Source organism: Sprattus sprattus, assembly GCF_963457725.1.
Source record: "Sprattus sprattus genome assembly, chromosome: 13".
NCBI lineage: Eukaryota > Metazoa > Chordata > Actinopteri > Clupeiformes > Clupeidae > Sprattus > Sprattus sprattus.
Window position 1 is genome coordinate 14,154,546 of NC_137911.1, and position 27,883 is coordinate 14,182,428.

The 27,883-nt window shown below is 46.3% G+C and overlaps 1 protein-coding gene across 1 annotated transcript; it reads right to left on the reverse strand.

Annotated features, from left to right (window-relative positions):
* Positions 1 to 2,792: 2,792 nt before the first annotated feature.
* Positions 2,793 to 27,788, reverse strand: cep170ba (centrosomal protein 170Ba; the record flags this gene model as incomplete). Its single annotated transcript, XM_080850000.1, has 18 exons — positions 2,793 to 3,016; positions 3,502 to 3,553; positions 3,676 to 3,766; positions 4,057 to 4,145; positions 4,320 to 4,454; positions 5,263 to 5,389; positions 6,511 to 6,751; positions 7,834 to 9,570; positions 9,904 to 10,042; positions 10,657 to 10,848; positions 11,737 to 12,677; positions 12,980 to 13,528; positions 16,873 to 16,971; positions 21,255 to 21,393; positions 21,872 to 21,928; positions 22,523 to 22,603; positions 25,027 to 25,116; positions 27,684 to 27,788. The coding sequence occupies 18 exons, from the start codon at positions 27,786 to 27,788 to the stop codon at positions 2,793 to 2,795; spliced, it is 5,088 nt and encodes a 1,695-aa protein (XP_080706126.1).
* Between the last annotated feature and the right edge of the window lie 95 nt (positions 27,789 to 27,883).

The window sequence follows — 27,883 nt, forward strand, 5'->3', positions numbered from 1 at the left end:
TTTATATGTTCAGGGAAGTTCCAAGTTAAGAAAATAATTCAGATCTAGATTCAAATTACTCAGATCACTTTATTACAAGCAGAGAAAAAAATCATACACATCTTAATTACATTTACACAAAAAATTATATGATTTATTCTCATTACAAAATTGTATATTTTTATCCTGACATTGATAATTTTTTTGTTTACATCTGGTAGGCAAAACTTACATTCAGGGATTGACACATTCTGTAGAAACGACATGGTCGTAAACAGCTGATGTGAGAGAGGATTGTAAAGCCCTAAGATTGAATTCTGATACGTGAGTTGAACTGCTTTGTGAAGGGAAGTTCATTTGGTCCAAGATCTAGCCAAGCAATCCAACCACCATAATCCATTAGCACCAGCATCACGTCATAAAAAAAAAAAAAACAGCATTAGTGTTCTATTAGAATCTGAACCTCATAAGGGGTTGAGAAAGAGGCCAAAACCTTGACAATGTCAAGGCTCGAGGATAACAATATCCTCAAAACAGCACCTGCATGAGTGCTGCATTGCATTTATAGAGTGCATCTCCACGGAGCAGTTACGTCAATCTGACGACAAAAACACACACGCACCAAAACCTCTGCTGTTCCTTTCATGGGTACACATTTGTGGAATGAAAGACACTCTGGGTGTGGCGTCCCCAGAAACCCTTCAGGAATGCGTCTGCAATATTCTGTGTGTTGCGTGTGTCATACATGGTAGCGGAGGATGAGTTTGTGCCTTTGTTAAACAATGGAAATAACCTTTGCTTCTCTGTAGTGATGGTGGTGGTTAAGACCACATCAGGGCAAGCAGGGGAGTCAGAGCCTGCCTTAGAAGAAAACAGACATGCGGTTTGCATTAGCTGTGAGACGGACAGAGCTGAATAAAAAATCTGTGCAAATAATGCAGATGACATTTCTCATGTAAACAACAGGGGCCTTGTGTTCAGATGTACTGCAGGAAGCAGGGGCTCCCAGGCAAAGTGATATGCACCTGTGATATACGGGGAACTGGGCGCACATATGCAGAGAAGCTCTGGAACCCACAGTCCCCCAGGAGCCCTTGTGTCTGTAGCTTTGTCATTTATTGTTTACTCTAAACCATATCTGTGCCTTAAGGGAGAGAGACCAAATGTGCACTTCACACCCAGGTTCACAAGAACTAACTGCTTTTAAATGCGGGTGTTTGTGTGGTGACGGCACTCAGGCTGTTTAGACAGCTGTCAGAATTGACACTGCACCACTGGAACATATCGCTCTGAGCCAACGGGCCAATTAAGTATTTAACTCATTACGTAATCAACAACAGAAAAGATTGTCAGTCATGAAAAAATCAGCAGCAAATAGTACATGAAGTGCACCTGAGATACACCCCCAGCATCATGATTTACAGAAGGGCTTTTGGCTTCATCTGCTGTGTTTACGTTTCAAATACAGATTTTCAGCTTTCAAATGTCAGTCTGGTTTGAACGGATTTCTGAAGTGCGAGGAGAGTGCTGGTCATTTCCTTCAAAGTCCTAAGTCTTGAGAAGAATACAATACAAGAACTGAAAATGATACAATGATGAACCTCTGTTCCCTCAAACTGCTGTAGTGCTGTTGTATAGAGCATGAGGAAAGACCACTGGTCCTGAGCATACAGGAGCCCTTGGACTGTGGATTGCACCCCTCAATGGGCCTCCGCACCCTAAACTGACCAATGACAGTGAGTGGGCGGGGATTTGGAAAAACTAGGCCAAAACACACAACCCATCTCATGCCATCCATACCAAACCCTCCCCTCCTAACACACGGACACAAAGCAACACCCACGCCGCACAGACTTTCAGTTCTGGTTCACACGCAAGCACATATCATCAGTGCTTGTGACTTTAAAAGGCAGATCTGATTGCTACCTTCAGTAAATAAATAGGCACTACAGCAAGTTTCCACTGCCATTACAGGGGACTCTTGGACCCAAAGGTTTTAATCATTCCCAAAGAATTAATTCTGTTCATTCCCATGTGCAGTCAGGGAAGGAATGAAAATACTTTACAGCAATTTACAATTTCATACAAACCAAAGTGCATGTTCACCTGCCTTCCATCTCATCAATATAATTATATATAAATATAACTCCCAAAGACATACATTTATTGATTTAGTTCTGTACATTTTCTATATTCCCACCAGAAGGCTCCCAATGCTGTATTGTGGACAGAATAACCTAGAAAAAGCTGTAATTATTCTGATATGTGACGAACCTTGATCCACTTCCACTAACTTCAAAAAAGAGAGAAATTTAAGTAGAAACTGTAGGTAGTACACCTACATGTGTTCAGCTCAACAAGCATATTAACCCCAGATCAAGTCCCCTAGATCTCTACACAAATATATGCATTAATCAGGTAAACTCTTTCAATGTGTAAAAAAATCATCTGAGGTACTTTATGGCATTAGAACGCCCATGTTGCCAATAAACAATGTCCCACTGAGGCAGGTTTAACCACAGACAGACACAGACACAGACACACACAGACACACACACAGACACAGACACACACAGACACACACAGACACACACAGACACTGATAAAATGCCAAAGGACATTGAGAGAGCAAGCTTTGACAGCAAGCCCGTTTGTACTGCATGACTGTCTGGCACAGCAGGGACAAAGGGTGCAAATAGATCTCCCCACTTCTGACAGAGCACTAACTTCACCTCTATCTCTCTCTCTCTCTCTCTCTCATCAGTGCTGTAGCAGTCACAGTGAATGCACAGTGAAGGGCCCCCATTTCCTCCTCACACCACAAAGCTCTCTCCATCGGAGGTGGCCCCAGACCTCCTGCTGCTGGTTCTGCTAGGGGGGGGGCCTCCTCCTCCCCCGCTGCCACGCGGTGAGGTTGTGGGCCTCCAGTCTCTGAGGAGAGCCCTGCCACCTTTCACCCCCGTCAGAGAGGGCGTGCTGGCAGAGGATGTTCGGTTCAGCTCGGCCTTGCCATCCGGCTCGATGATGTTGTTGATAACTGGACAGGAGAGGGGAGAAATATGCTGACGAGTGGAATAAATAACATTCACACACACGCGTGCACACACACAAAACCTTCTTATAAACCTATATATTACAGCATATTATGTACATGTAAGAAGAGGAAAATCAAGCACATAAATTTGAAGAAAAAGGCTGCAATATTTAACTACATCCCCATGGCCTGTAAGCAGACCCCCCATAACATTTCTAGCAGTCGTATTTTCCTGGCTCAAACAAGCAAGCACGCAAACAAAAATCAAATGGGAATGCTTCATCAGCCTGTCTGATTGCTTGTTTGCAACATCATCTGTTCCCTTGTTTGTCTAGCAGACAAACTCTTGGGTAAAATGGACCGTCTCCATGGTGAGTGATTAGTGAACACAGCAAAAATATTCAGCAAAAAGAAACACAAACAACTACAGAAGTCTCACAAAGCCTTTAACGCCAGTCAAAAGAAGAAGATGATAATGATGCACTGACCTTCCAGTTGTCTCTGAACCCTCCTAAGCTCTTTCAGAATGGCTGCGATTTCCTAAGATGAAGGAGACAGAAACAGAAACATTTGTGTATTATAGAATGACTCCTAAAATAAAAGTGACTCATTATCAACTGAGTGACTTATCAATGATTTATAAAATAAAAAAAGTTACAAACCTTGTTGGGCATCTTCTGCGTTGGAATGTCGTTGTCAGAGTTGATTGCCTCAATTTCCTCCCAAACTTCTTTCTTGTTCTGAAACAGTACCCTGAAAAAGAGGGACATGCACACATGATTCTTTTAATCTCTGGAAGAGGAATTAAGAATGGATTCAGACATATGGCAGAGGAACAATTCACTGCTTTAGTTTGTACCAGAAGTTGGGACACTTTCATCAGAGAAGAATACATTTCAGGGATTACCTCTCACAACATGTTTCATTATGAATACGGATATTGAGCGTTGTCAATAGACTGCACAAAGAAACAGAACCAGTTGTCATTTAGATGTCAAAGCATCCATTCTCAAGGTAAGCACAACAACAATAAAACAACTCACTTGAGTTTCTCAGTTAACTGCTCAGTGTTCTCTCGTATGGCGAGGGAGACTTGAGACACTGGGTTCAGCAGCATGTGGTCTCCAGCGGCCTAGGAAAAATCATTAGAGAGACAGGGACGTCAGGAGATAAGCAGACAATTTTCACTCAAATGCATCCAAACGGCACAATAACAGCCAATATTTCACTTGGTCAGAAACAAGCAATGGGAAGCAAGAAGAACACATTACTAAAGGGCGGAGACAAAGAAAGCAAAATCCCGAACCTCGTCTTGGGTTCTGCCCTGATGTTTGGAGCTCAACTCTTGGTTGTGAGGAATCTGCTCAGGGCGTCTGACCGAGGCTGAGCCCGACGGACTCTTCTGGAAGTTCAGGCTGGCCTCTGGAACCTGAGGCCGCAGCTGTGGGACACATCACACATACAAAAAGAATATTTAATGTATTTATAAAAAAATATTATTAAAACTGCTACAGACTCGGCTGAGGTCACCACACTTAACATTTTCAGGGAGCCTTGAGGTTTATGGAGGACCGCTGAAGCTAGAGTAAGAACACATCCCCCAGGCACATAAATATGTATGTCTATATATTACACCAGCATGTATAATGTACACATAGTTTGGGAGTAACTGGTTACTCACAAAATGAATCACAAAGCCTTTAACACAAAGCCTTTAACTTTAAAAGCCTATTATCAAATTAAATCACAAAATGAATGGAATTGTAATCAGTTACAGTTACTGAGATGTTGGTGATAACAAAATAATAACACCAACAATAACAAATATTTTCTTTGAAGTAAACAGCTTTAAAGCTTATATGTAAAATATAACATTCATTCTGTTGTTTTGGATCTTTTCAGAGTCTGGACAGGCGTTGTTTTTGATTGATTCTCTTGTAAAAAAAAAAGTTATTAAATTACTAATTTCCTTTTTTAGTAGGGCAACTAGTAATCTATAACCTATTACATTTTTAAATAATCTTCGCAACCCTGACCCAACTATGTACACACACATACTGTACATGTGTATTTCGTTTTTTGCATGTCAGTCATACAATTTCTTGGTGCCCAAAAAACCTGTATCTCTCTCCTGAACCGTAAGAGACTGGAGAAAAATGTCTCATTATTAAAACAGTATAAAACCATTGCCCCATGTCCATGTTGCAGGCCTGACATGAGAGTGGTGGACTGTGGGGTAAATAACACACCTCCTCTCGAGCTGACACGGTGGAGACTGGACTGGCTGCATCTGTCTGGGGAGGGTCTGCGTCTCCTGCCACGTCATGGATCTCTTGGGCCAGGATGGCCAGGTCTTTAGCCAGGTCCTGACTCAGCCTGAGGGAATTATGGGTTCATTTAGCTCAATTACACGTCAATCAACGCCACCATTACAAACCCCACTCAGTGCCAAGTGCATCTGTAATTAAGTAATGAACATTTCCAAATCAAACATCATCTCCAACTATATCACAAGTGCACATTGTGTGTCCACCTCACCGATATTGAACAAATGAAGAATTATGAATGTGCCTGACGTTCAAAAATTCTCTGGTTTAATGCAAGTCTGGATAAAATACAGACCAAATGGCACAGCCATTACTGTTCTACTTTCCTTTCGTTCAACACCACAAGTCTTCACAACAAGGCCACACATGCCAAAATAGCCCCACACTCTTCCATAGACAGAGAAGTAGGTTTTACATGAGTGGCTTTTCAAGTGAGTTTTACTTCACTTTTATAATAAGTGGTATCGTATGACTTACAGAGACTTCCTCTTTCTCTTACAGCTGTGACTGTATCTCTGTGTTTTACTGCCTATGGGATGTCTGGTGGAGGCTGAGGGTGTGTGTGTGTGTATGTGTGTGTGTGTGTGCACATCTGTTTACTTGTAATATATCCCAATGTGTACTAAGGAATGTACACACTTAAAATATACAGTCTTTAATTAAGGAAGAATTTCATTCAGGAAATCCGCTTACATTACTTATTGCTCTACAGGGCTCTTGTTAGAAATGGATCTGTGTTGCTTATGCTTCTTCATAAACCTGGCTAACACTGATGTTATTTCTTGTATCTGATTTTAGGCAACACAGCTTCTAAAATGAAATAACCATTACGTTTAAAATTAAGGGTAAATGTTGCAAAGAACTACAAAACAAAAACAAAACTCCTCACTCAAGGGCTGTGACATGTTATAAATAAACCACTTGTGTTGGCAAATAGGGTTCTTCACGTTATAGCAACACACCTAGGGATAATCTATAATGTGCAATCTTGAGGATTAGCATGCTTTAGGTCTACTTTAGCATTCTTTAGGTCTACACCAGCATGTTTTAGGTCTACACCCACACATACAGTACGCATACAATACCTGTGATATACCCTACACTCATTCTTGCTGTGAGCAACAAAAGCACTTTACGCTATACCAACACCCACTGCAGACGTTAGCTTACCTGGCGATCTCAGCGCTGTGCGAGCTCCAGTTCTGGTAGGCATCTCCCTCGCGGCTCTCCTCCTCTGAGTCTCGGCCACGGGCACGCGGGCGTGCCAGGACGGGGGTCTGGCCACGGGGAGTGCCCGAAGCGGATGACCCTGAGTTATGGGAGCGTTTGTGTTTAGGGGTGCTGTGGTTGGAGTCGTACTCCTCCTCAGACGTGGAGGTGTAGTCTGAGCCCTTCTGGCGCCTTCGAGAGCCTAATGGCACCCCGAGGTGGTGGGGGAGTTGGTTTGAAGGAGGAGGTGTTGTTGGGAGCACCGGGGTTAATGGAGGATGGGAGGATTTGGGGAGGGAATGAACAGAAAAAGAAAGAAAAAAAAGAGAGAGACCGAGGGAGAGACATAGGAGAGAAAGGGAGAGAAAGAGAGAAACAGTAAAAAAGGAAATCCAGTCACCAGACCACCAAGTCCCACACACTGACAAAATGGCAATTATTATAGGCTGCGGAAGTGTTTTGTCAGATCTGAAAATGTTTCACTTGTTAATTTAATTTTATCATTTTTGAAAATGTAAATTCTCAAACTGACAAACACTTCGCCAGGCCATAGGAAACACTGCTGCCAAACAGTGTGGAGTCCTAGGCACACCTTATAGTTTCATATGTTTTAAATGTCCCTCAAAGAACATCAAAGATATCCATTGTTAGAACAACAGCACAGTGAGAGCAGAATGTGATGAATCATTAGGTTAGAGTAGCCGACGCTTAACGTCAGCCAACCAAAGACCTTCTCCCTTCACTCTCGTCTTATCTCAGTCTTCTAAAAAGACTACAGGACTGGGAGGTCTTTGCGTTAGCTGAGGCTTCATTATCAACCCTATCTTCTGAGTCCCACAGGACAACAGGCATAGAAGAACACACACACACGCACGCACAAACATAAACACACACACACGCACGCTTGCACAAACACAGACACACACACACACACACACACACACACGCACGCACGCAGGCACGCACACCAAACTGATAAAAGGGTTGTCATACAGTTAACGACGGAGAAAAAACATTTACTATGGAAACCAGGTCAGCAACGTGAGCCCAATTGTCATTCAAACCAACCCATTCTGGCCTGTACTTTCAGGCTTTCATCCTTTTGTCTTGACACAAACCAAACCAAATATCTGCATATGTTGAACTCACTGATAGGGTATACAGCATATTTCACTTTTAAATAATATGACATGTAAACAGAAATGTTAAATATACAAATATCCAATAATTCAGTTCAGATAAGCAGTCAGAGAGAGATAAAAAAGGACGCAGGATTGGACTTACTGGCTGTGCTGGTGGCATACTTGGCACTACTGGATCGCCCACGGATGATGGGCTTGTTGGCCAATTGCATGGGGGCCTTCCTCGGCATGTTCTTCGGATCCGGCACTGAAGCCTTCCGGACGGAGGTGGTGGACTCGGAGCTTCGGTTGGAGAAACCGGTGCGTGGAGCCGGAGCTGAAGCCTCTGTGTCGCTAGGCGTGGTGAAGGAGCTCGTCCTCTTGCGCGGGAGCGCCAGGAGGTCCAAACGAGAAGGCTGCCGCTTCACCTCCGGGACTGGCCGCGTTCCCGGCATTGCTGGTGTTCCAGACTCGTTGGCGCTGTGCCAGGTCCGCTCCGTTTCCAGGCCCTCGTTGTCAGAGGCGTCCCCGAGGCGGGCGCGGCGGAGCATGGACGCCCGCGTGGGCCGTGGCGCCGACAGGGAGTTGGAGCGGGCCAGTGCCTGTGCCACCGCCCCACCGCTCCGGGCGGCTTTGGTCGGCTCCTCCCGGTGCAGGGGGGCGGCGCTCTTCTTCCGGACTACGGAGGGCCGCAAGCCGGACTCCTGGTCGGAGGTAATGGAGTCGGACCAATGGCGTGTGCCGGCTCCAACTCCCACTGTGGTCAAGCTGGATAGCTGGTTGTCGTCGCTGAAGTCCATGGAGCTGTGTTTTCCAGTGCTGTTGCGCACGCCCACCCGGGGACGCCTGAAGGAGGAGGAGGAGGAGGAAGAGGAGGAGGGGGGCTCGGCTGGGCCCACCCCCCGCTTCTCATAGAGTTGTGTTCGGGCCGAGCTTGGCCGTCTCGAGTCCTGAACCGTCTGATCGAGAAGAGACCTCTCCCTGTGGAAGCCCCCGTAGGTGGATGACTTCTTGCCCCCCGTTCCGGAGGCTGATTCTCTGGAGTTCTTGCTGCTGCGCTGGCTGACTGTGCTGGCGGTGTCCACATCCGACTCTCCGGAGAGCGAGTCCTCCACTCCAGCGGGGGTGCTAGCGGGCTGCTGCTGACTGTGGCTCTGCACCTGCAGCTTGGCCTCCAGGGAGGCCAGGACGTCCTCAGTCTCCTTCAGGTAGGTGTGCGTATCCTGGGTGCACATACCTCTGTCCTTTGAGAAGGCCTGGTTGGAGATGTCGGGTAATCTCTTCAGCTGACTGTCGTCTCCAGCCCGGCTTTTGGTGTAGCTTTCCTGCCTGGAGAACGACGGGGAGTTGCCACCCTCTCTCCGAGCGCCTTCTTGATCCTGGCAGTCCAGGCTGGGCGGAGAAGTGGTTGTGGTACTGGCGGGCCTGTGCTGCCTGGTTATGGTGACATTGGAGAACTTAGGATGGTCGTCCTGATCTCGCTCGGGCTTTGACAGGCTGTCCTCAGAGCTCAGGCAGTAGGAGGTGGACTTGGACTCATCCATGATGTCGGATCGCCTCCTGGACCAGTTCTTACTGCTCCTCGCCGAACTGGACCTCCTCCCCTGCTCCACCACAGAACTGTCGTCTGACTTGCTGGCGTCGCTCAGGCTGTCCGGGTCCAGGTCATCCTGCACATTGAGGTGCTGAATGTCCTCTTTCTGCCGAGGGCTTTTTGACTTCCGACCTTTAATGTCAAAGGTGGCATAGGGGTCATGCTGGACGTGGATGCTGGGAGGGGTGGCGTCCGTCTTCTCTTGGGACGGCAGCTGAGGGAGGACGCGACGTGAGCGGGTGCCCTCGGACTCGGAGCTCTCAAAGCTCCTGTTCAGCATGGCCTGATGGATGATCCGGACCCCACCTGGGAAAAACAAACAGACATTATCAAGACTTTTGTATGGCATCGTAGCATGGGACAATTGTGACATTTAACGTGGCGTTAAGTGAAACTTTCGATAGAAAACCAGTCCATGGAATCACGCTTGGAAGCTTTGATTAGAGATAGGTTAAGGTATATAAACACTGTGACTGGGCCTGATCACAAACCAACATGTATTTAACATGCTTACACAGTGAACTTTACTAAAAAATGTTTGCTAAACACTAGTTCTATTATTCCAAATCATGATTTTCTTTGCTTTCATTTGAATGAGGAGACAAAATGAGCTGTGATGTTAAGCAGTGAACTTCTCACCAGAACTTGAAAGGTCCAGCTGAGCAGGGATGTCAAAGAGACCCGTCACAGGGTTGGAGTCTGAGTAGCTGTCTGCCAGACTGGCCCACCTTGAAACCCACCTGGGGCCCCCCGGGGCCGCTGAAGACTCCGACTGGCCCTGTGGAAGAGAAGGGGTGGGGATGTTAGCGGGTGCTACATGGGTCGGATTGAGTAAGAGGAGTTGGTTTAGGGACAGGTTGTCTAGCACAACTGCACTTTTGTCTGTGGATGGATAAGAGATTTATTTTTGAAATGAGGACTTTTTCCTGCAGGTGAAAACTTCACTGACAAATACAGTGCTGCATGGCACAGATGCTAAATGCAAAGAGTAATCCATGAGCATGATACTCTGAAGTATACACACATTGAGCAGTTGAAACCAGAAAAAAAGCCTCATTTCACAAAGAAAGTCCTAATCCACCACAGAGTCCATCACCAATGAGAAGACACAGGACTTCACAAATTAACGATAAATCACCATTAAAACAATACAATGGGGTTGGAGAGAGAGGGAGAAATGAAGAAGAATCACCACAGACACAAAACCAACTGGCAGAGAATGCAGAGGACTGAACTTCCACCTATGAGGATGGCAGGCTGACCCACTGATTGGCTGAGTGATTGGATTGACTGGCAAGGTTGACCAATGAGATGGATCAGAGTGTGGGACACATGGTTGAGAGGAGAGCCCAAATTAGTTTTTTTGTTGTTTTTTTTTTGGGAAAGTTTTACCTGCGCTGGGCCCGAGGGCGACTGGCTAAGGCCAGCTGGGTAATTGCCCTGGGTGGGGGCAGTTCTACTTTCACTATGTGGGAGGCTGCTAGAGTGGGCCTCCCTGCTGTGTCTCCTGCCGGAGAGCTCGGGCCTAAAGGCCTCAGGGATGGGCTGGGTGCTGAGATCAGGGCTCTCCACAACACCAAACACCTGTCAGGAACAAAGCATGTGTGAGAGAGAGAGAGCAGAGAGAGGGAGAGAAGGAAAGAGAGGGGGAGACAGAGAGAGAGAGAATAAAAAAGGGGCAGAGAGAGAGAGAGAGAGAAAGAAAGAGAGAGGGCAGAGAGAGATAGAACGCAGAGGAAAGAGGAAGACAGGAAAGGGTGCGGCCAGGGCAAGACTCAACCTGCACCAGCGGAGTAGCCTACGGTACCAACTTGACAAACCGGAAAAATTAACCTTACAAAGAGAAATCCATCTTGAACTGAGGAGATTGTTTTCTAAAAATCTTTTGAAATGATGATTATGGTGCATGTTTTTAGTTCTGCAAGTCTGAGGTTGACTTGACTTACTTGACTTACAGATGTCTTTTATATTAAAAACTGACAATCTGTTGTATCTTTCCAGTAACATATGAAGATACTGCTTAATAGCTGACATGAGTAGTGAAGGACTGTGAAACAGTACTAATAGGTCAACCCAAACAAACTGAAACACTGAGGTCAAGCAGGAGAGGGTTTCTCAGGCGATTAGCGGCGATCTCCATCCAGCCTCTACAAATAGCTGTAGCCTTCAGAGTTCCTGGCTCTGTGCTGCTAATGAACGTTAGTCATTCTGCTAGTCAACTCTTGCTCAATGCGGTCACTTAATCACTTTTTGATCCTGTGATCCTGGACACTACTTGCGGAGAGGAGTTTAATTACCTCAGAGTTTTGCTCAAATGTGAACCCTATGCAGAAACCAAGTCTGGTTAACTTGGGTCACCGCCAGAGTGCTGGGTACCACTTAACCACTTTACCACTTTGATTTTTTTAATTGACTCCTTTCAGAAATGTTTGCTTGTTTTAGGGATCCCTGCAAATGAAGGGCTTTATTTACCTGATTGATCGAGTTACGAGCGTCTTCTACCTCCTTGTCCTGGATGTCCCCCTCTATGGTGTAGGTGCCGGCGTCGCTCAAAGTGTCCTCCTCCTCATTCCAGAAGGATCTGGAGCTCTTGGGGTCCGGGCCTGATCCTTTCAGAGACACTTTCATAGGCACAGGGGTTTCCTTGGTGGTTGAGGTGTGGTGTGACCGGGACACTGGGGTGCTTCGCTGGGGTGGTGGGTTTGAGGAGACAGCGGAGGCCGGGGTGGACATATGGGGTGAGGAGGAAGATGAGGAAGGGGCGGCAACGTTGTTGGCTGACGGTGGTCGGGACTGGCGGAGGAACTCGGCGGCAAAATCCTGCGCTAGTCTGGATCGGCGACCCACACTGGCAAAGGGCCGCGTGGAGGCTGAGCGCGAGGAGAAGTTGGAGGAAGAGCTGAGGCGGATGTCTGTCTTCTCCCGCCGCAGGGAGCCTGCCCGCTGGAGTCCCCCTGAGGATGAGGAGCCTTTGAGGGGGACGGTCAACTGCTGCGTGGGAGGGTTGGAGCCCTGTGCTGCAGTACCTCTCTCACCCAGTAGGGCGGCGCTCTTCTTCTTCTCCAGGCGGCTCTTGAGCGCAGTGTTGGCCTCGCTGGGCCCCATGTTGGTGGTGAAGGACTGCGACCGCTTCCTGCGTGTGTTGTCGTCAAAGAACTCGATGACAAAGGCCTGCTGGGGGTCGCCCCGGGCTTGGCTTTGGGGTGAAGAGGACGGGGCCGGGGTGGAGGAGGTAAGTGGGGGCTCGATGGCGGGAGGGGTGAGGGCTCGCGGGGTGGAGAGTACAGATGGCGAATAGCGTGGGGGTTGAGGTGATCTTCTGGTTGTGGCCGGAGACAGAGAGTGCAGACTCTGCTTCTCCTTCAGAAGAGGATCCTCAGAATCGCTCTGGGTCCCATCTTCATGCTGGTGATCTGTCCAAAGGAGAGGAAAAAGACCATTGTATGAACAATAGTAACACATACAAAAAAATAATGACCAAAACCTTTATGCATAATCCATGCTACATTCATGCAGCAGCCATATAACTCACACAACCATTGACTGACTTGTGTTTACACTGGTTTTGGAACTCAGTTTACACTGGCCTCCGCTTAAGGCTTAAGAAATTAGACGAGGGTAATCTCAGCCATTCAAATCCCTCCTCATGATCCCACTGCTAACCAATGGTGCACCAGTTAGTCACCTACACTGTCACACTCACCCACACACTCACCATTGGGAGCCTTGTTGTTAATGGGCAGGTCACTCTTGGTGCTGTACAGGTCATCTGACCGTGACTTCCTCCTCATCATCATGCCGACATCACTCTGCACCAGCCAATCAGCAACCTTGTTGTCAACCGACATCTCCTCCGGGGGCGTGGCCGGGGGCTCTCCACCCTGCTGCTGCTGCCGCCGCTGTCTGAAGGAGAACTTGGTCACGTGATCCTTGATCATCATCTTGCCTGGCGCGCAGTCGTCAAACTCGATGGTGAAGGATGCGTGGCTCTGTACCACAGGGGGAGTCGGGACTGCTGGGATCGGCACAGGCACAGACACTGGCACGGGCACAGACACATTCTGGACCTGGGTGTCTGTGTCCTTGGTGGGGATCTCCTGGAGCTGCGACTCGGCCGACTTGGGTCGGGCCGGCTGCTGGAACTCCTTGGTGGGGATCTCAAAGTAGCTGGGCTCACGGCGGTACGAGTAGACAGGCTTGGCCGGCTCGTCGCCATGGCACCCGTTGACCTCCAGCTCCTGCTCCATGCCATCCTTGGCGTTGGCTGGGGGAAAGATTTAGAGATTAATCGGCGTTGATCAGCGATGTTATCTGAGATGCAGTTGAGGCAAAAAGAGATGGAGATCAGACGACTCATGGCAGCAAAGCAGGTGAGAGTTCAGCACTGCACAGCACCTTATCTGGTTTATATTTAGCCAGCACTGAGCCTGGTCTGGTCCAGGGGAAAGAAGGCAACTACAGTAAGAATTTGCAATTAAATCAAATGCTGACCGACATACACACACATACATATACACACACAAACACATAGACACACTCATATACATACACACACGAACAGACCACACACACACACACACACACACCACACACAGAAACAACAAGTGACAACAGGGAACTGATTAAGTGTATAAACAGCAAACGTAATGGGAGACCGCGCTGCCGAAACAGCAGACAGGACCTCCTGCGCTTGTTTTTAAAGGCAGAGAGAAACGAAACGACTCCCAGTGGCTTTGCTAAACAAAACTCAGTCACGCTTCAGCCAGTCCACCAGCGCCAGCTGGACCTCGCTGCAAACAAGCGGCTCTGGGAAACTAGTCTGAAGGAACCTAACACTGCTGCAGCAATCCATTCTGTCTGGAACACTACTCTCTGTGTGTGGTAGTGTGTGTGTGCTTGTGTGCTTGTGGGTATGTGTGCATATGTGTGTGTCTGTGTGTGTATATGTGTGTGTTTGTGTCTGTGCATGTGTTTGTGTGGGTACATGTGTGACTGAATAATCATGTTACATGTTAAATCAATGTGTGAATCAGTGTGTGTGTATGTGTGCTTGTGTCTGTGTGTGTGTGTGTGTGTGTGTCTGCAGCAGTGTGTGTCTATGACTAAAGACATACATATCTATTTGTACATGTGTGCTTGTGTATGTTTGTGTGAGAGCAGCTGCTTGTGGGTGTGGTGTTGGTGTGTGTGCGCATCTGCATGAGACGGAACGACGAGCCTCCCTTTCCCCCTCCCTCTGCCTCAGACATGCTCTAATCCATCACATCATCCAAGACTTCAGACCTGATGTGAGTTATGCTTCACGGCAGTGGAGCCTGATCCTGCAGTCCAGCTCTACATACAACTAACCCAGTCTGCATCACCCAGCTCATATCCTCAGCGTCACACTGAACAGATCATATGGATTCAACTAACCCAGTCTGCATCACCCAGCTCATATCCTCAGCGTCACAATAAACAGATCATATGGATTCAACTAACCCAGTCTGCATCACCCAGCTCATATCCTCAGCGTCACAATAAACAGATCATATGGATTCAACTAACCCAGTCTGCATCACCCAGCTCATATCCTCAGCGTCACAATAAACAGATCATATGGATTCAACTAACCCAGTCTGCATCACCCAGCTCATATCCTCAGCGTCACAATAAACAGATCATATGGATTCAACTAACCCAGTCTGCATCACCCAGCTCATATCCTCAGCGTCACAATAAACAGATCATATGGATTCAACAGATCAGCAGGATTAAATGCATGTGCGGGGTGTATCCATGACAGAAGGATTGTTGTTGTTTTGACATACATTCCCTACATTAGGCCCAACAAATCCTCGCTAACTGAAGAGTACTGAGAGAAAGACGGCCTGGCATGGCTAAATTAGGACACAAGGCTGAGAGCTAAGGAACAAAGCAGATGGAGAGGAGGAATGTTTGGTTAATGAGTCAGTGAGTAGATGTGTGTGACTGAGTGGGATAGTGAGCCAGTGTGTGTTTGAGTGTGAGTGTGAGTGTGTGTATCATTTGATCCTCATTTCACACACACACACACACACACACACACACACACACACAGAGTAAAGGGAGTATGTGTCAGCATTTATGGTTCGCGTGTTTGTCAGTATTGGAGGTAGACACGGAGGAAGGAAGGAGGTAGGGTGAGTGACTGAAGGCCAATGTCCGATGGTGACGACAGGCAGTGTAGCATTATGGAATGCACCGAACATTCTGAAACACCCATTAACAGTGTTAGCCTCAAAACTGTGAAAACATCACATTATTTAGCGGTAGCTAAATTAGATAGGTTAAAGCATTACAATTACAGAAACACAGCGCTTTGGTCAGATTTAATTTTACAATGGCTAGCTAAATATTACTGCCAAAAGTCTTCATTCTTATAAGCTAACTACTTGCTACATGAGCTGGGTAATGCTAGTTAGTTTTGTTCAGTGGTAGAAAGTTACTAAGTACATTTATTTAAGTATTGTACTCAAGTACTTGAGTATTTCCATTTTATGCTACTTTATGCTGCCACTGCACTACATTTCAGAGTGAAAAATTGTACTTTCTACTTCACTACATTTATATGACAGCTTAAGTAACTGGTTTCTTTTAACATGAAGATTTTACACAATGGATCATTTAGCAAGCTTTAAATACTTAAAATACAACACATTGTAAAAGATAAAGCCAGTGGCTTCCGACCTTTTTTAGCTTCTGGCGTCTTACAAAAAGCAGTGTGTAATTGGGGAGTTGTTAAAGGCACCCAGTGCAACTTTCGAGGCTTAAAAATAAACATTGAATTTCTAGTCTTTTTTACACGTAGTAAGTTTCAATAACTCCATACCATTACATACCAACATTCAAGCAGCAAAGATGAGACGTCATTGTGTGGTGAGAACTGATAGAAAATTGATAACAACAACAATCGCCGCCATTTTCTTTATTTTTTGTAACCTACAATAAATACAGCAGGCTTCCAGTCAATGGAAAAATGGCTTCTCCCCACCGGCGATTGTTGTTGTTTACGATTTTCTATCAGTTCTCACCACACAACGACGTCTCATCTTTGCTCCTTGAATGTCGATATGTAATGGTATGGAGTTATTGAAACTTCTACGTGTAAAACAGACTAGAAATTGAATGTTTATTTTTCATTGAATGTTTACATAAAGTTGCACTGGGTGCCTTTAACAGCTCAACCAAACAGTGATTTATTTCCTCTAAACTTCTCACATGGTTTCATTTCAATAAATGTTTAATTATCCAATATCTCACCAAAAAGAAAAAGTCTGAAAACTGAAAACAGAATGGAGTATGGAGCATTTGAACATTATTGTATTAAGAGTTAAGGATCTGAATACTCTTCCACATTTAAGTGTGGCAACGGTTGCTAAGGAAAGAAAAGACATACTTTTAGGATAGCACCAGGTTGGCTCAAATTGTTGAAAAGGGTACAGATACAGGGATTTGACAGAAAACCGAGATGACATTAAGGGTGAGTGCTTCTTGTCAGGTGTGTATTCTGTGTTGGTTTCGATGCTTATGTGTACCTGTTTGTGTGTGTGTGTGTGTGTGTGTGTGTGTGTGTGTGTGTCTGCAGACCTGTGAGGTCGCCATCGGACTGTCCGGGGTGCTCCTCATCATCCTCTCCCCACCAGGAAGGCTGCCCATACAGAGGAGTGGGCCTGGACATAGGAACCTCTGTGGACACACACACACAGAGACACACAGAGACACACACAGAGACACACACACACACACACACACACACACACACACACACACACACACACACACACACACACACACACACACACACACACACACACACACACACACACACACACACACACACACACACACACACACACACACACAAATACAGACACAGACAAAAAGAAGATTGTCAGTTAGTCAGTAAATAGTGTCCAGACATAGGATTGTTATAAAGATCACAGGCTGTCTGACGTGTTTTACAGCAACAGTTTAAACCCTGACAGGGTAATGTAAAGGGAAGAGGTACACATTTCTATGCTGGCAATAACAAGTCAAACCATTCTTTCAGTTTCACCTATTCATTTACATGTTTTCATATAATTATCGGAAACTATAATATATATATATAGACAGAAATATATTTTATGTATATGTTTATATTAAAATGTATAAATGCATGTAATAAAGCATGGCATATCTAAAATCATGTGTAGTCAGACCACCCCAGCAGTTAAAAGCTGCAGATCTTTTGTAGGGGGATTAGACAGGGCTACAGACTGGAGGCACCAGAGAGCAGCAGGGACGAGAGGACCAGAGGACATGAGACCACCATATTCAGACACCCAGCAGACACACAGCTTAATCTGCCTACTGAGCCACACACACAAACACACTTACTTTCTCTCTCTCTCTCTCTCGCGCTCTCTCTCTCTTACACACACACACTCTCTCTCTCTCTCTCTCTCTTACACACACACACACACACACACACAAAACCACATATACACACTGGGTGTTATCCCTCGGAAAAGAGCCAACATTGCTCCTAATCCTAATCCTGTCTTTTCACTGGAGGTGACGGAATACAAAAAATCAATTTAAAAGTGAGACAGATCGAGCTGTGCTTAGCCTGGGCTGTTGGGGGCAGATGTATGTGAGGGGCAGATGTATGTGAGAATATGAACTAAGAGATGGAGAGATGAATGTTTGTGAAAGATGAATCGGAGTGAAAGAGTGGAGTGTGTTAACGCTGGTGCACAAACAGAGAGCAGTCATCAGACGCATGACTTATGATGAAGCCAAAGCGGGTGTATCGTCTTTCTCTAATGACGTCAAACAGCTGGTCTGGCCCTCAGCCATTTAATCCATCTACTTGTTTACTTGTCGAAATGAAAAAAAAAAAAAACACACACACACACACACACACATATACTGAAACATAGGGTGATGGTGTGTGAGTGTGTGAGACAGAGGGTGCTGAAATGGCACATTCTCGAACAGGCGAGCAGTTAAGCACAGTCAGAGAATCCGAACGAACACACTAACACACAAACTCACTTCTTCGCTGCCTAAAAAGAAAAAACCAGCCATGATGATAACAAACATCTAACTAAGTCTTTCATCTGTCTCAAATATTGACTTGTGTTTCTCTAATCTTATCATTCCATTATCGCATGTTTGTCTTCCCCTCGCTGTCAGGACAACAGTACAACTGTTCGAGTTTGACACAATGTCTTGCACAGTAAACGTGTACTGCTCAGGAACACTCTGCTATGAGCTGGATGTCCCTGGACCTCTGGCCTGCACTGGAAAGAATGAGTGCCATGCGCACAGTGGGTGTGACATGACAACACCCCGCTCGCCTCGGAAAAAGAGAGAGATGGCACGTGAATGCAATAAGAGGGGGTGAAGGAGGGAGGGATGGGGTGAGGGAGTGAAATAAAAACAGATGGTATAGGAAGAGACAGAGACAAACAGTGGGAAAAATTACAAAATAGATTAAGAGTGAGAGCGAGAAGAGAGCGGGAGAGCCATGTCAGAGAATGTGTGTGTGTGTGTGTGTGTGTGTGTGTGTGTGTGTGTGTGTGTACATCTGAGACAGCTGACCTCTCTTCCAACAGCAGGGGAAAACTCACTCCTGTGGGATGACCAATCCAGCCCACTACACCAACAGCCTAGGGCCCCACCTCAACAGGCCCAGAATACACTAGAGACGATGAGGGCTTGTCCCAAAATAGCTAAATTGAGCGATCAGTGAATCTACCTCAGCCAACTGCTCCTCAGAGAAAGCTAACATGCACCCAACATGGCATCTCAAACACGTGTAATACGTTTGGTATTGGTCAAATGCTACTATAAAAGACTCAACAACCTGGCTGACCCAGGTCAACCTTGAATCAGCCATCAAGCGCAGAATGTCTTCCAAGCACAAATGCCAAAAGCCACCCTTGAGTTAATTATCAAGCACATGATCTTGTCCAAGGACAAACACGGGGCAAAGACCTGCGTAAACACTGAGCTTGCTGATGGGTCAGGCCCCTGTAGCAGGTATTGTTGACGGCCTGTCAGTGAGTCTCATGAGGGTTAAAGGAGGATGAAGAAGACGAGAAGGAGGAGGAAGAAGATGATCTTATGCTCATTATGGGAGGGGGAGGAGGTGGTGATCACCTGCTCACAAGAGGTAATTTAACACTGTTTTGATCCTGCTGTATATTAAGTTTTCTTAATAGTACATTATAGTGTCCTCATCACAGTGAGTATTTTGTGAGTACATTTTATTACACTGTACTAATGCTAAACTAAACCTATCCTTAACAATATATTCTAAAGTAATAAAATATATTGAAACTACTGATCAATGAATTATTAATAACATAGTATATAAAAGTTAAGTGTGGACCCTATGTAATAGATACTCTATTTTTGTAATTTGTGTGAAACTGCCAAGACTGCTACAGATTGCTAGTTTCAAAACCTTTGATTTAATTTGAGGGAATCAGGCAATATGTAAACATAGCTTTGGTACTTAACAAGGAAACTGTGTGTGTGTGTGTGTGTGTGTGTGTGTGTATGTATGTGAACTACAGTGGCCTGTTTCACTGTGGTGAAAGAGAAAAAAAAATGGTTCCAATCCATTAAGGGCAAAAAGCACCAGTGTCTCTGGAAAGGAGGAGAGTTTCCCAGCCGCTAGTTGACACATGAATGAGGGGCATTGAGGCCGGCCAGGGCCTTAAATCCAACATAACTCAGGATCTCTGCCTTGCTTTAAACACACAGACACCATGAACTCCACAATCACTGGCCCTGTCTGGGCGACTGGAGATCCTCTGATGCCCTGACAGAGGATCTGTTTTACTGACGACCATTTACAGCTCTTCTCTCTCTCTAACAAACTGCTTGCTCAACGGTGTAGTGGCTTCAGCATTCCAGGCAGAACCTGCTGAGGAGCTGGGGAACTAGAAAACACACATTGACACGGGCCACAAATCTGGTTGTGTATCCCCTGGGATGAAACATTCAGAAAAAACATCATGCACACAAATCTTTAAAAAAATCCAATCATAAAAAAACAATCAAGAAAACATAAAAGCTTTTAGGTTACCCAGAGTATGAACTCAAGCACGCACACACACACACACACACACACACACACACACACACACACACACACACACACACACACAAATATAATTGTGGCCCAAAGGATCAGCATTCAGCCAAATCACATGCAAAATGCATGGCACATGTACCAGAGAGCAGAGGAATATCAGACACCTGTAGAGGCACAGTGGTGTATCCTTGGCAGAGGGCAGGTTTGCTGGCGGGCGAGCGAGCTGGACATTCAGCCAGCCAAAGCTCACTGCATCCCTCATCCCCAATCACTGTTCTCAGCTGATCATGCCAACCAACACACCCCGGATAGATCACATGCCTGAACAGCCTCTCAGCTCTCTGAAGTTGAACATAGCGTCACTCAGACCAGAAGGTGGAAGTGAGACCGTGAGAGGGGGTGAGCGAGAAAGTGAGAGAAGAGGAAGCGATTAAAAGAGAGCGAGAGAGAGAGAGAGTGAGAGTGAGAGTAAGGGAATGAGAATGAGAGAGGCTATTTGTTCATTCATCTCTGTGTGCATGCTGGAACATGGTCGGGCAGAATTCAAATAAGCTGAGATCGTCAGACTTCCTTCTCCCGAAGCACAAGGGTCTGTGCTTGGGCAGGCAGGAGATAACCAAATGACTGGCCGCACACCTCTGTACTGTACCGAACGCCGCAGTCAAGCAACACATGAAACTGATGCAGGTGTCCCCAAACTATGCAACTCCTTACTTCAGACCAAGTGGAGTGAGGCGATGGGAAAGGAAAGTCCTCGTCTCAAATGTCTCTTGTCGCCTTAAAGCGTAGTTTGAAAGTTTAGGGGTTTTCCACTTATGCTATTTATGCTGCTGGTGGGGGGGGGTGTAAGATGACACGTGTGCAGCTCTGCAGTTACCTGCCGTGGGCTTGGTCTTGTCCTGCTTAGAGCTGGGAGACACCGTGGCTTTGCTCTTCTCCGTTTTCTCTGTGTGCGTCCGTTTCTTGGTCTCTGATGTCTTAACACCGATCTGTAGCTGACTGGTGTACTTCTCATGCTGATGTGTACACACACACACACACACACACACACACACACACGACAGCAGTGAGTAAATCATAAAATCAGGTTGTATACAATGTGTTGAGGACCCATAATGTCACACATTCGGAGGGAATACATCTCCACTCCACACTCAACTCAGTGATGAATGGCTTCTACAACACAGCATTGCCTTTCATGTAGCTCTCAAGGCAGAGAGGACAATAGCCCTCATACACACATCAACAGGGACAACCCACCAAACATAAACACAGAACAAAGAACCACCCAACCCACACACACACACAAACTGGTAAATCCACCATCCACACATTAACCAAACCTTTCTTAAGCACACACACACACAAACAGGTAAATCCACCATCCATACATTAACCAAATGTTTCTTAAGCACTAAGACACACACACACACACACACACACACACACACACACACACACACACACACACACACACACACACACACATGCTACCTTGAGAGCTTCCTCTGGGACCTTGTGTTGGCTCTTCTCCAGGATGTACACGTGAGCATGTGGGCACTATTAAGGAACCCAACACCACCGCTACTGATGCCAGAACATAAATTACATGTAAGACCTGGACTTGGAACAACACACTTGAGGAAAGACCATCAGCTTACAATTACTCTTGGCATTTCAGTGGCTACCTTAAGGTATCCCACAGGAACACATAGACAAAGACACCTTTTGGAAGCTATTCTATACACCTGTGTTTCCTTGGAAATATAACCATGTCTTTGGTGTAACTACAACAGTATAATCATTCTTCAAATGCTATGATGTTACCCTAATCAGAGGAGTTGAATAACTTCTGACATATAAGGAAATGTACAGCACAGCGTGTTTACATCATGCTTGGCATAACTCCCTTACAGAACATGGTGAACAGTTGCTTGCTCACAAACATGAAAGCTGCTTTGCTGCCTATGATCTGAGTTGGAATTTCAGTGTGTTTCTGGGTGAAGAATTACAAGAGATTTTCTAGTACACACAAAGTTATAATCTGAAACCCCTGATTCAAAACATTCAGTTCCTGTGTGGGGGGAAAAAAAGTGGGGAAAAAACAACAAGAAAAAAGAAAAGAGGAGATGTGCTTGAAAAGATATCATATCCAAAGCGGATGATGTCGGAGAGCTTGAGGGTGATGTAGGTCTGGTCTGGGATTCGGAGGTCGTTGACGAACGTCTGAGAAAACAACACAAACACAATCAAGAGACCCACTGAGCACACAAGCAACCTAAGTCCCTGTATAAAACAGCTACATGAAGCCCTTCAGTGCTCTGCTTGTCCCTCTCCATCTGCCTGGCTGCTGTTTTGCATGCCCCCTGTGAGGTGCCAGGCCCTCTCACCCCCACTAGAAGTCAAGGCCGCCGCACCACACTAAGACTGTAATAAGATTGCAGGGGTTATGCAATGAGGGTGTCTAAGCTGAGAGAGAGGGCCAGGGAAAGGACAGATGGGGGGGTAGCCGGGAAGGAGGAAGAGGCATGATGGGAGAGATCCTGGGATGCAGGGAAAACGATCATTTCTTTACAGGGAAAGGGACACATCAGCACTTAGTATTATAGATTTTAGACGTCTGAATGTAATGTGCACAGATATTCATACGCAGCATATTCTCATTCATTCCACATTTATAATTTTGTAAAGTCAGATGAGGTAACTATAAAGTCTGTTATCAGTACAACAATTTCCATAAGTATCATGAATATGTTTAACTGTGAGGACTGTGAACAAATTGTGACACTGTCAGGAACAAGGAGGCACCGTTAAATCTGACACATTAAACAGAATTGTATGTTCTCCAGGTGATCCTTCATGCTCTCTGTTCCAAGAATAACCACCTAATTTACATTTGGATAGGATAGTTGTCAGCTGTGCTGACTCCAAAGTTACACTGTAAAGCCAGCGGCACAGACAATGCTACATATATGAATTTAGCCTCCAGGGGAAAAAGACAACAACACACAAAGCAGACAGCTCTGCAGGTGGTTGGACTAGTTCCCACTGAAACCAAAGCAGCCACAAACTTGCTTGATTTTGTAGGCCTGGTGTACAGTGAGTTCCAAACGTGTGATGTGTGTTCCTTATGTGTATAAGCTGCTTGTTTCACGAGCAATATTGTTGAAAAGGACCCGCTTAGCCATCATGCGCTGCTAAAGACTAAGGACTTTGTTATGGTCACCTAATAAAGCTTAGGGTTACCAGGATTAGTTTAAACAAAGCATGAGGCCATTACACCGTAAGGGTGAGTTAGTGTTACATCTGAGGGGGGGTCTCTGGAACAGGGGAACCGGTTGTATGGTGGCTTGTAAGTGTGACTAATGGTTTAGGGGAACTGATGTCTGCTGCCAAAAGGAACATTAAAACACTCAGAGCAGTGAAGAGATGTTGGGGCAGTAACTACTGGAGCAGTAGTTCCCTAAAGAGAGTATGGTTCAGCTGGTGCAGAGAGAGACAGAGAGAGAGAGAGAGAGAGAGAAAGACAGAGAGAGAGAGTGAGAAAGACAGAGAGAGAGAGAGAGAGAGAGTGAGAAAGACAGAGAGAGAGAGAGAGAAAGAGAGAGAGAGAGAGAGAAAGACACAGAGAGAGATAGAGAGAGTGAGTGAGAAAGACAGAGAGAGAGAGGGAGAGAGAGAGAGAGAGGGAGGGAGACTGGTGGACAGAAGGAAAGATAGATGAGACAGAAAAGTGAAGCACAGAGAGAGTTGAGGGAAAAAAAAGAGGAACAGGGGGAGGGAGAGTGTTGTGAAAAGAATGGGATGAAAGCAGCAGAAGAATGCACTGTGCACTGCCTCTGCCCAATCAAGCCAGTGTGGCGTTGACAAACAGGTCTTTTGTGCCGGGGGCCCTCACTACTGCTGCACAGGAGAATGGGGACTGGGACCAACTACCTGCACCTGCTTTATCAGGACTACTCTCTCTCTCACACACAAACACACACTCTCTCTCTCTCTTTCTCTCCCTCTCTAGCTCTCCCTCTCTCTCATTCTCTCTGCCGCTCTCTCTACTTCACTTTTCTGTCTCGTCTATTTGTCCTACTGTCCATCAGTCTGGCTCTCTCACTGTCTCTCTTTATCCCAGCAGTCCAAACACTGCATGTGGTCAGCTCAAGATCAGCTTGCCCACCTCTTGTATAAGGACACCCTCTCACTCACGCTGTACATCACCTCTTCTTGTATTGAACCTTCTCGTTTGCGTTACTACGTTACTGTGTTAATGTAGGACAAGTCTAAACTGGGCTAACATCAACACACATCCCTCTCTGCCGCTGTGCATTCGCTTTATTTTTTCTTCAGGCATTGGGTTCTGCTCAGAGCTCTGCAAAATTCACATAAATAAAGCCTTGATTTCAATCTCACTGGAGGGCGAGCCTGCTAGTAAACATCTGCTTTGGACCAACCTGCAGCTTCAGGACCTAATCGGTACCAGTGATTCCAACAGAGAAGAACATACTTCCATAACAGATACCTGTGGCTGGAGATCCCATACCAAAGAAGGGTATAAACACCAAACAAACACCGGAGACTGGATGTCCAATGCCAAGGACAGGCATTGGTAGCAAGGCGCATTAGACACCTGTGGTTAGAGATGCCATTAAACTCACCCCATTAAGGCTGCCCAGGTCCTTCACCAGGTGCTCATCGGTGGCAGGGTCGTAATTAATGACGGCATGCTGTTTGTCCACACTGCGGGACTGTGAAAGAGGGATTGAGAGAGAGAGAGAGAGAGAGAGCGAGAGCTGAGTCAGTCATTATGCAGCAGTTCTAGCCGGATACCTTAAAACGTATACAGAATTACTAAGTGAGTCATAATGAGTCCATTATGTGTCCATACAGACAAATTGCCCTGATTTCTTCTGCTCCAAAAGGCACTTTCTCAAACAGTTCAACCAGAAAGCCCCATCATTAGAGATTTAGACCATACTTCCAGTCCCACATGAAAGCTTATGTTAAAAACAGATATGTCTTCATGGAGTAATGACACTGGAGTAAACATCATTGAAACACAGGCCAAGTTGGCCTTTTCCTCGAATGCCATTATTATCCACTCAAGGCCTCATCCCTCTTCTCCTCCTCCCTCATCCTCCTCCATCTCTTTCTCCCTCCTTCTCCTCCTCCATCTCCATCACTCCCCGCCTCTCTGCTGCACTTCAAAGGCTCAGCGCTGGACAGTCGCTTGTTTGCCAAGGCCTCGTTAGGGCCCATCAGCTTGGCTCTTTCATGACTGTCACATCTCGTCCACAACACTGTACTGGGTCAATTCTACAGCCACAAGGGAGAGGGAGAGGGAGAGAGAGAAGGAGAGGGCAAGAGAGAGGGAGAGAGAAAACAACACAGAGAGAGACAGATAGATATAGTGGTGGAGTGAGGGTGGAAAGAGATAGAGAAAGAAAGAGAGAGGTGAAGGGGAAGGGAGGGATGGAGAGAGAGAAAGAAAGGAAAGAGAAAGAAAAGGGAGGTAGGGAGGCATGGCCCTCTCTAATGCACATTGCGTTCTGGTTTGTTAAGCACAGAGCGCTGAGGAGGCCTGAGTTGAGCTCAGTGGACTTGAGCACTCTGTGGCCTCTGTGCAGATTTATATGCTTCAACAGATTAAAGCCCCAACTGAAGGGCTGTAGAGTTACAAGAATGTTCTTTTTCTCTCATTCAGTTGCCACTCTCTCAGCCTATCTTACCAGAACACAATGCACTGCTCAATTCAGACAATAGCTATTGATTATTTGATTATTTGGTGGCTAAATCTGAGAGGAGAAACATTCCAACTTTCAGTTTATCACAAGCAGACTATCACACCTTCAGAGATACATTTGTTTGTCTGATTGTTTGTTTGTGGCTTTCTGGCCACTCTAAACCCTCTTGTGTGTACTCTTATCAGCAAGAGCAACTCAAGCTCTTATCAGTGAGACAAATGATAGGAGACCCCTGGGACAGTGGCCACGGTCTGCAGAGAGAACACAGCAGGTCTATTTATACTGGAGGAGGAGGCCTGGCCTACTTGCCACTCGCTTCCTCGTGGGGGACATTTTACTACCGAGCCTGCAGGATGTTATCACCACATGCCAGAGGAAGACAAAATATTATCCCCCCCCCCCCCCCCCCCCACCCCACACACACCACTGGCTTCAGCTGCACTGGCTTAGGTTAGCAAGCTATTTGCTTGCATATAAACTGCTTTTCAAAAAGTTTGGACTTGGGATTCTGGAATTCTGTGCTAGCAGCATTGTTGCCAGTCCATATTAACACTCCTGTTCCTCCTTGTATCAACACTGAGGGCAGCCAGCCACGGACAATAAGTCTGTGGGAGGAAGGGGGGGGGGGGGGGGGGAGTAGCCCTAATGTTTTTCATGAGGCAGATAGAGATCATAAGCCACTCATCATACTAAATAGGCAAGGCATAGAAGCTGTGGACAGCCAGCCAGCCCATTCTCCCTTTAATGTGCACGAGAGGAACTTTTGAATTCTGCTGGCTAACCATTGCGGTAGGGCAGGGCATTGAGAGCTAAACCACAGGCTGAGGAAACTGTATAAACAATTCAAAGAGGAGGGATCTGCAGTGCTGCTGTTGTGCTGTGTTTCCAGAGGCCTACATAAAATGTTAGGGGGGAACTGGGGAAAGGAGGAGAGGAGAAGGAGGAGGTGCAGAGGAGCTCATGAGCGAGGAACATTCCAGAGGCAGGAGCATCAGCCTGCCAGTGAATGGTGAGAGATACTGTGTGCAACTGGACGGAATGCGGCGGTTGCGTTTTGAGATGCTGCCAAAAAGGAAGTCTCCCTGCAGGCCCTGTACAGTTACACAGGAATCATGCGCACACACACACACACACACACACACACACACACACACACACACACACACACACACACACACTAAGGCTCTCAAGATCCGAAAACCTCTGGACATAGAACACAACAGTACAGTACAATACAGTAAAGTAAGAGAATCAAATTCTCTCACACACAGACACACACACACACAGACACACACACACAGAGAGTTAGCTCAGGAAAAGTTTCTGCTGTCCAAACCACATGTAACGTAGGCTCCTTGAGAATCAAGCCCACTAACACACATACACACAGACACAAACCCCACCCTATCTTTATCATACCAACACAGAATGCCATCTCACATTCAGTTCACCAAATATCCACACCCATGTGGTAGAGTGTCTCTGAATAAGAGACAGTAGCATAGTTTGGGGAAAAGGTATTCAGGCAGCTTCCAGGATGGACACACTGCCGATGCCTTCATGTCTCTTACCTGCAGCATGAGCTCGCAGTCGTCCCGGCCCACGAAGATCATCTCCCGTGGCAACCGGTGCCGCGTGCCTGAGCTGCTCACCAGGAACCATGATGTCACACTCATCTTCGCACAGCTTCTCAGAGCTCCGGCAACATCCTTGGGGAGAACAGACACCACAACATTCCACATTCACTGTAGTCATGTTTTTCCAGAATGAT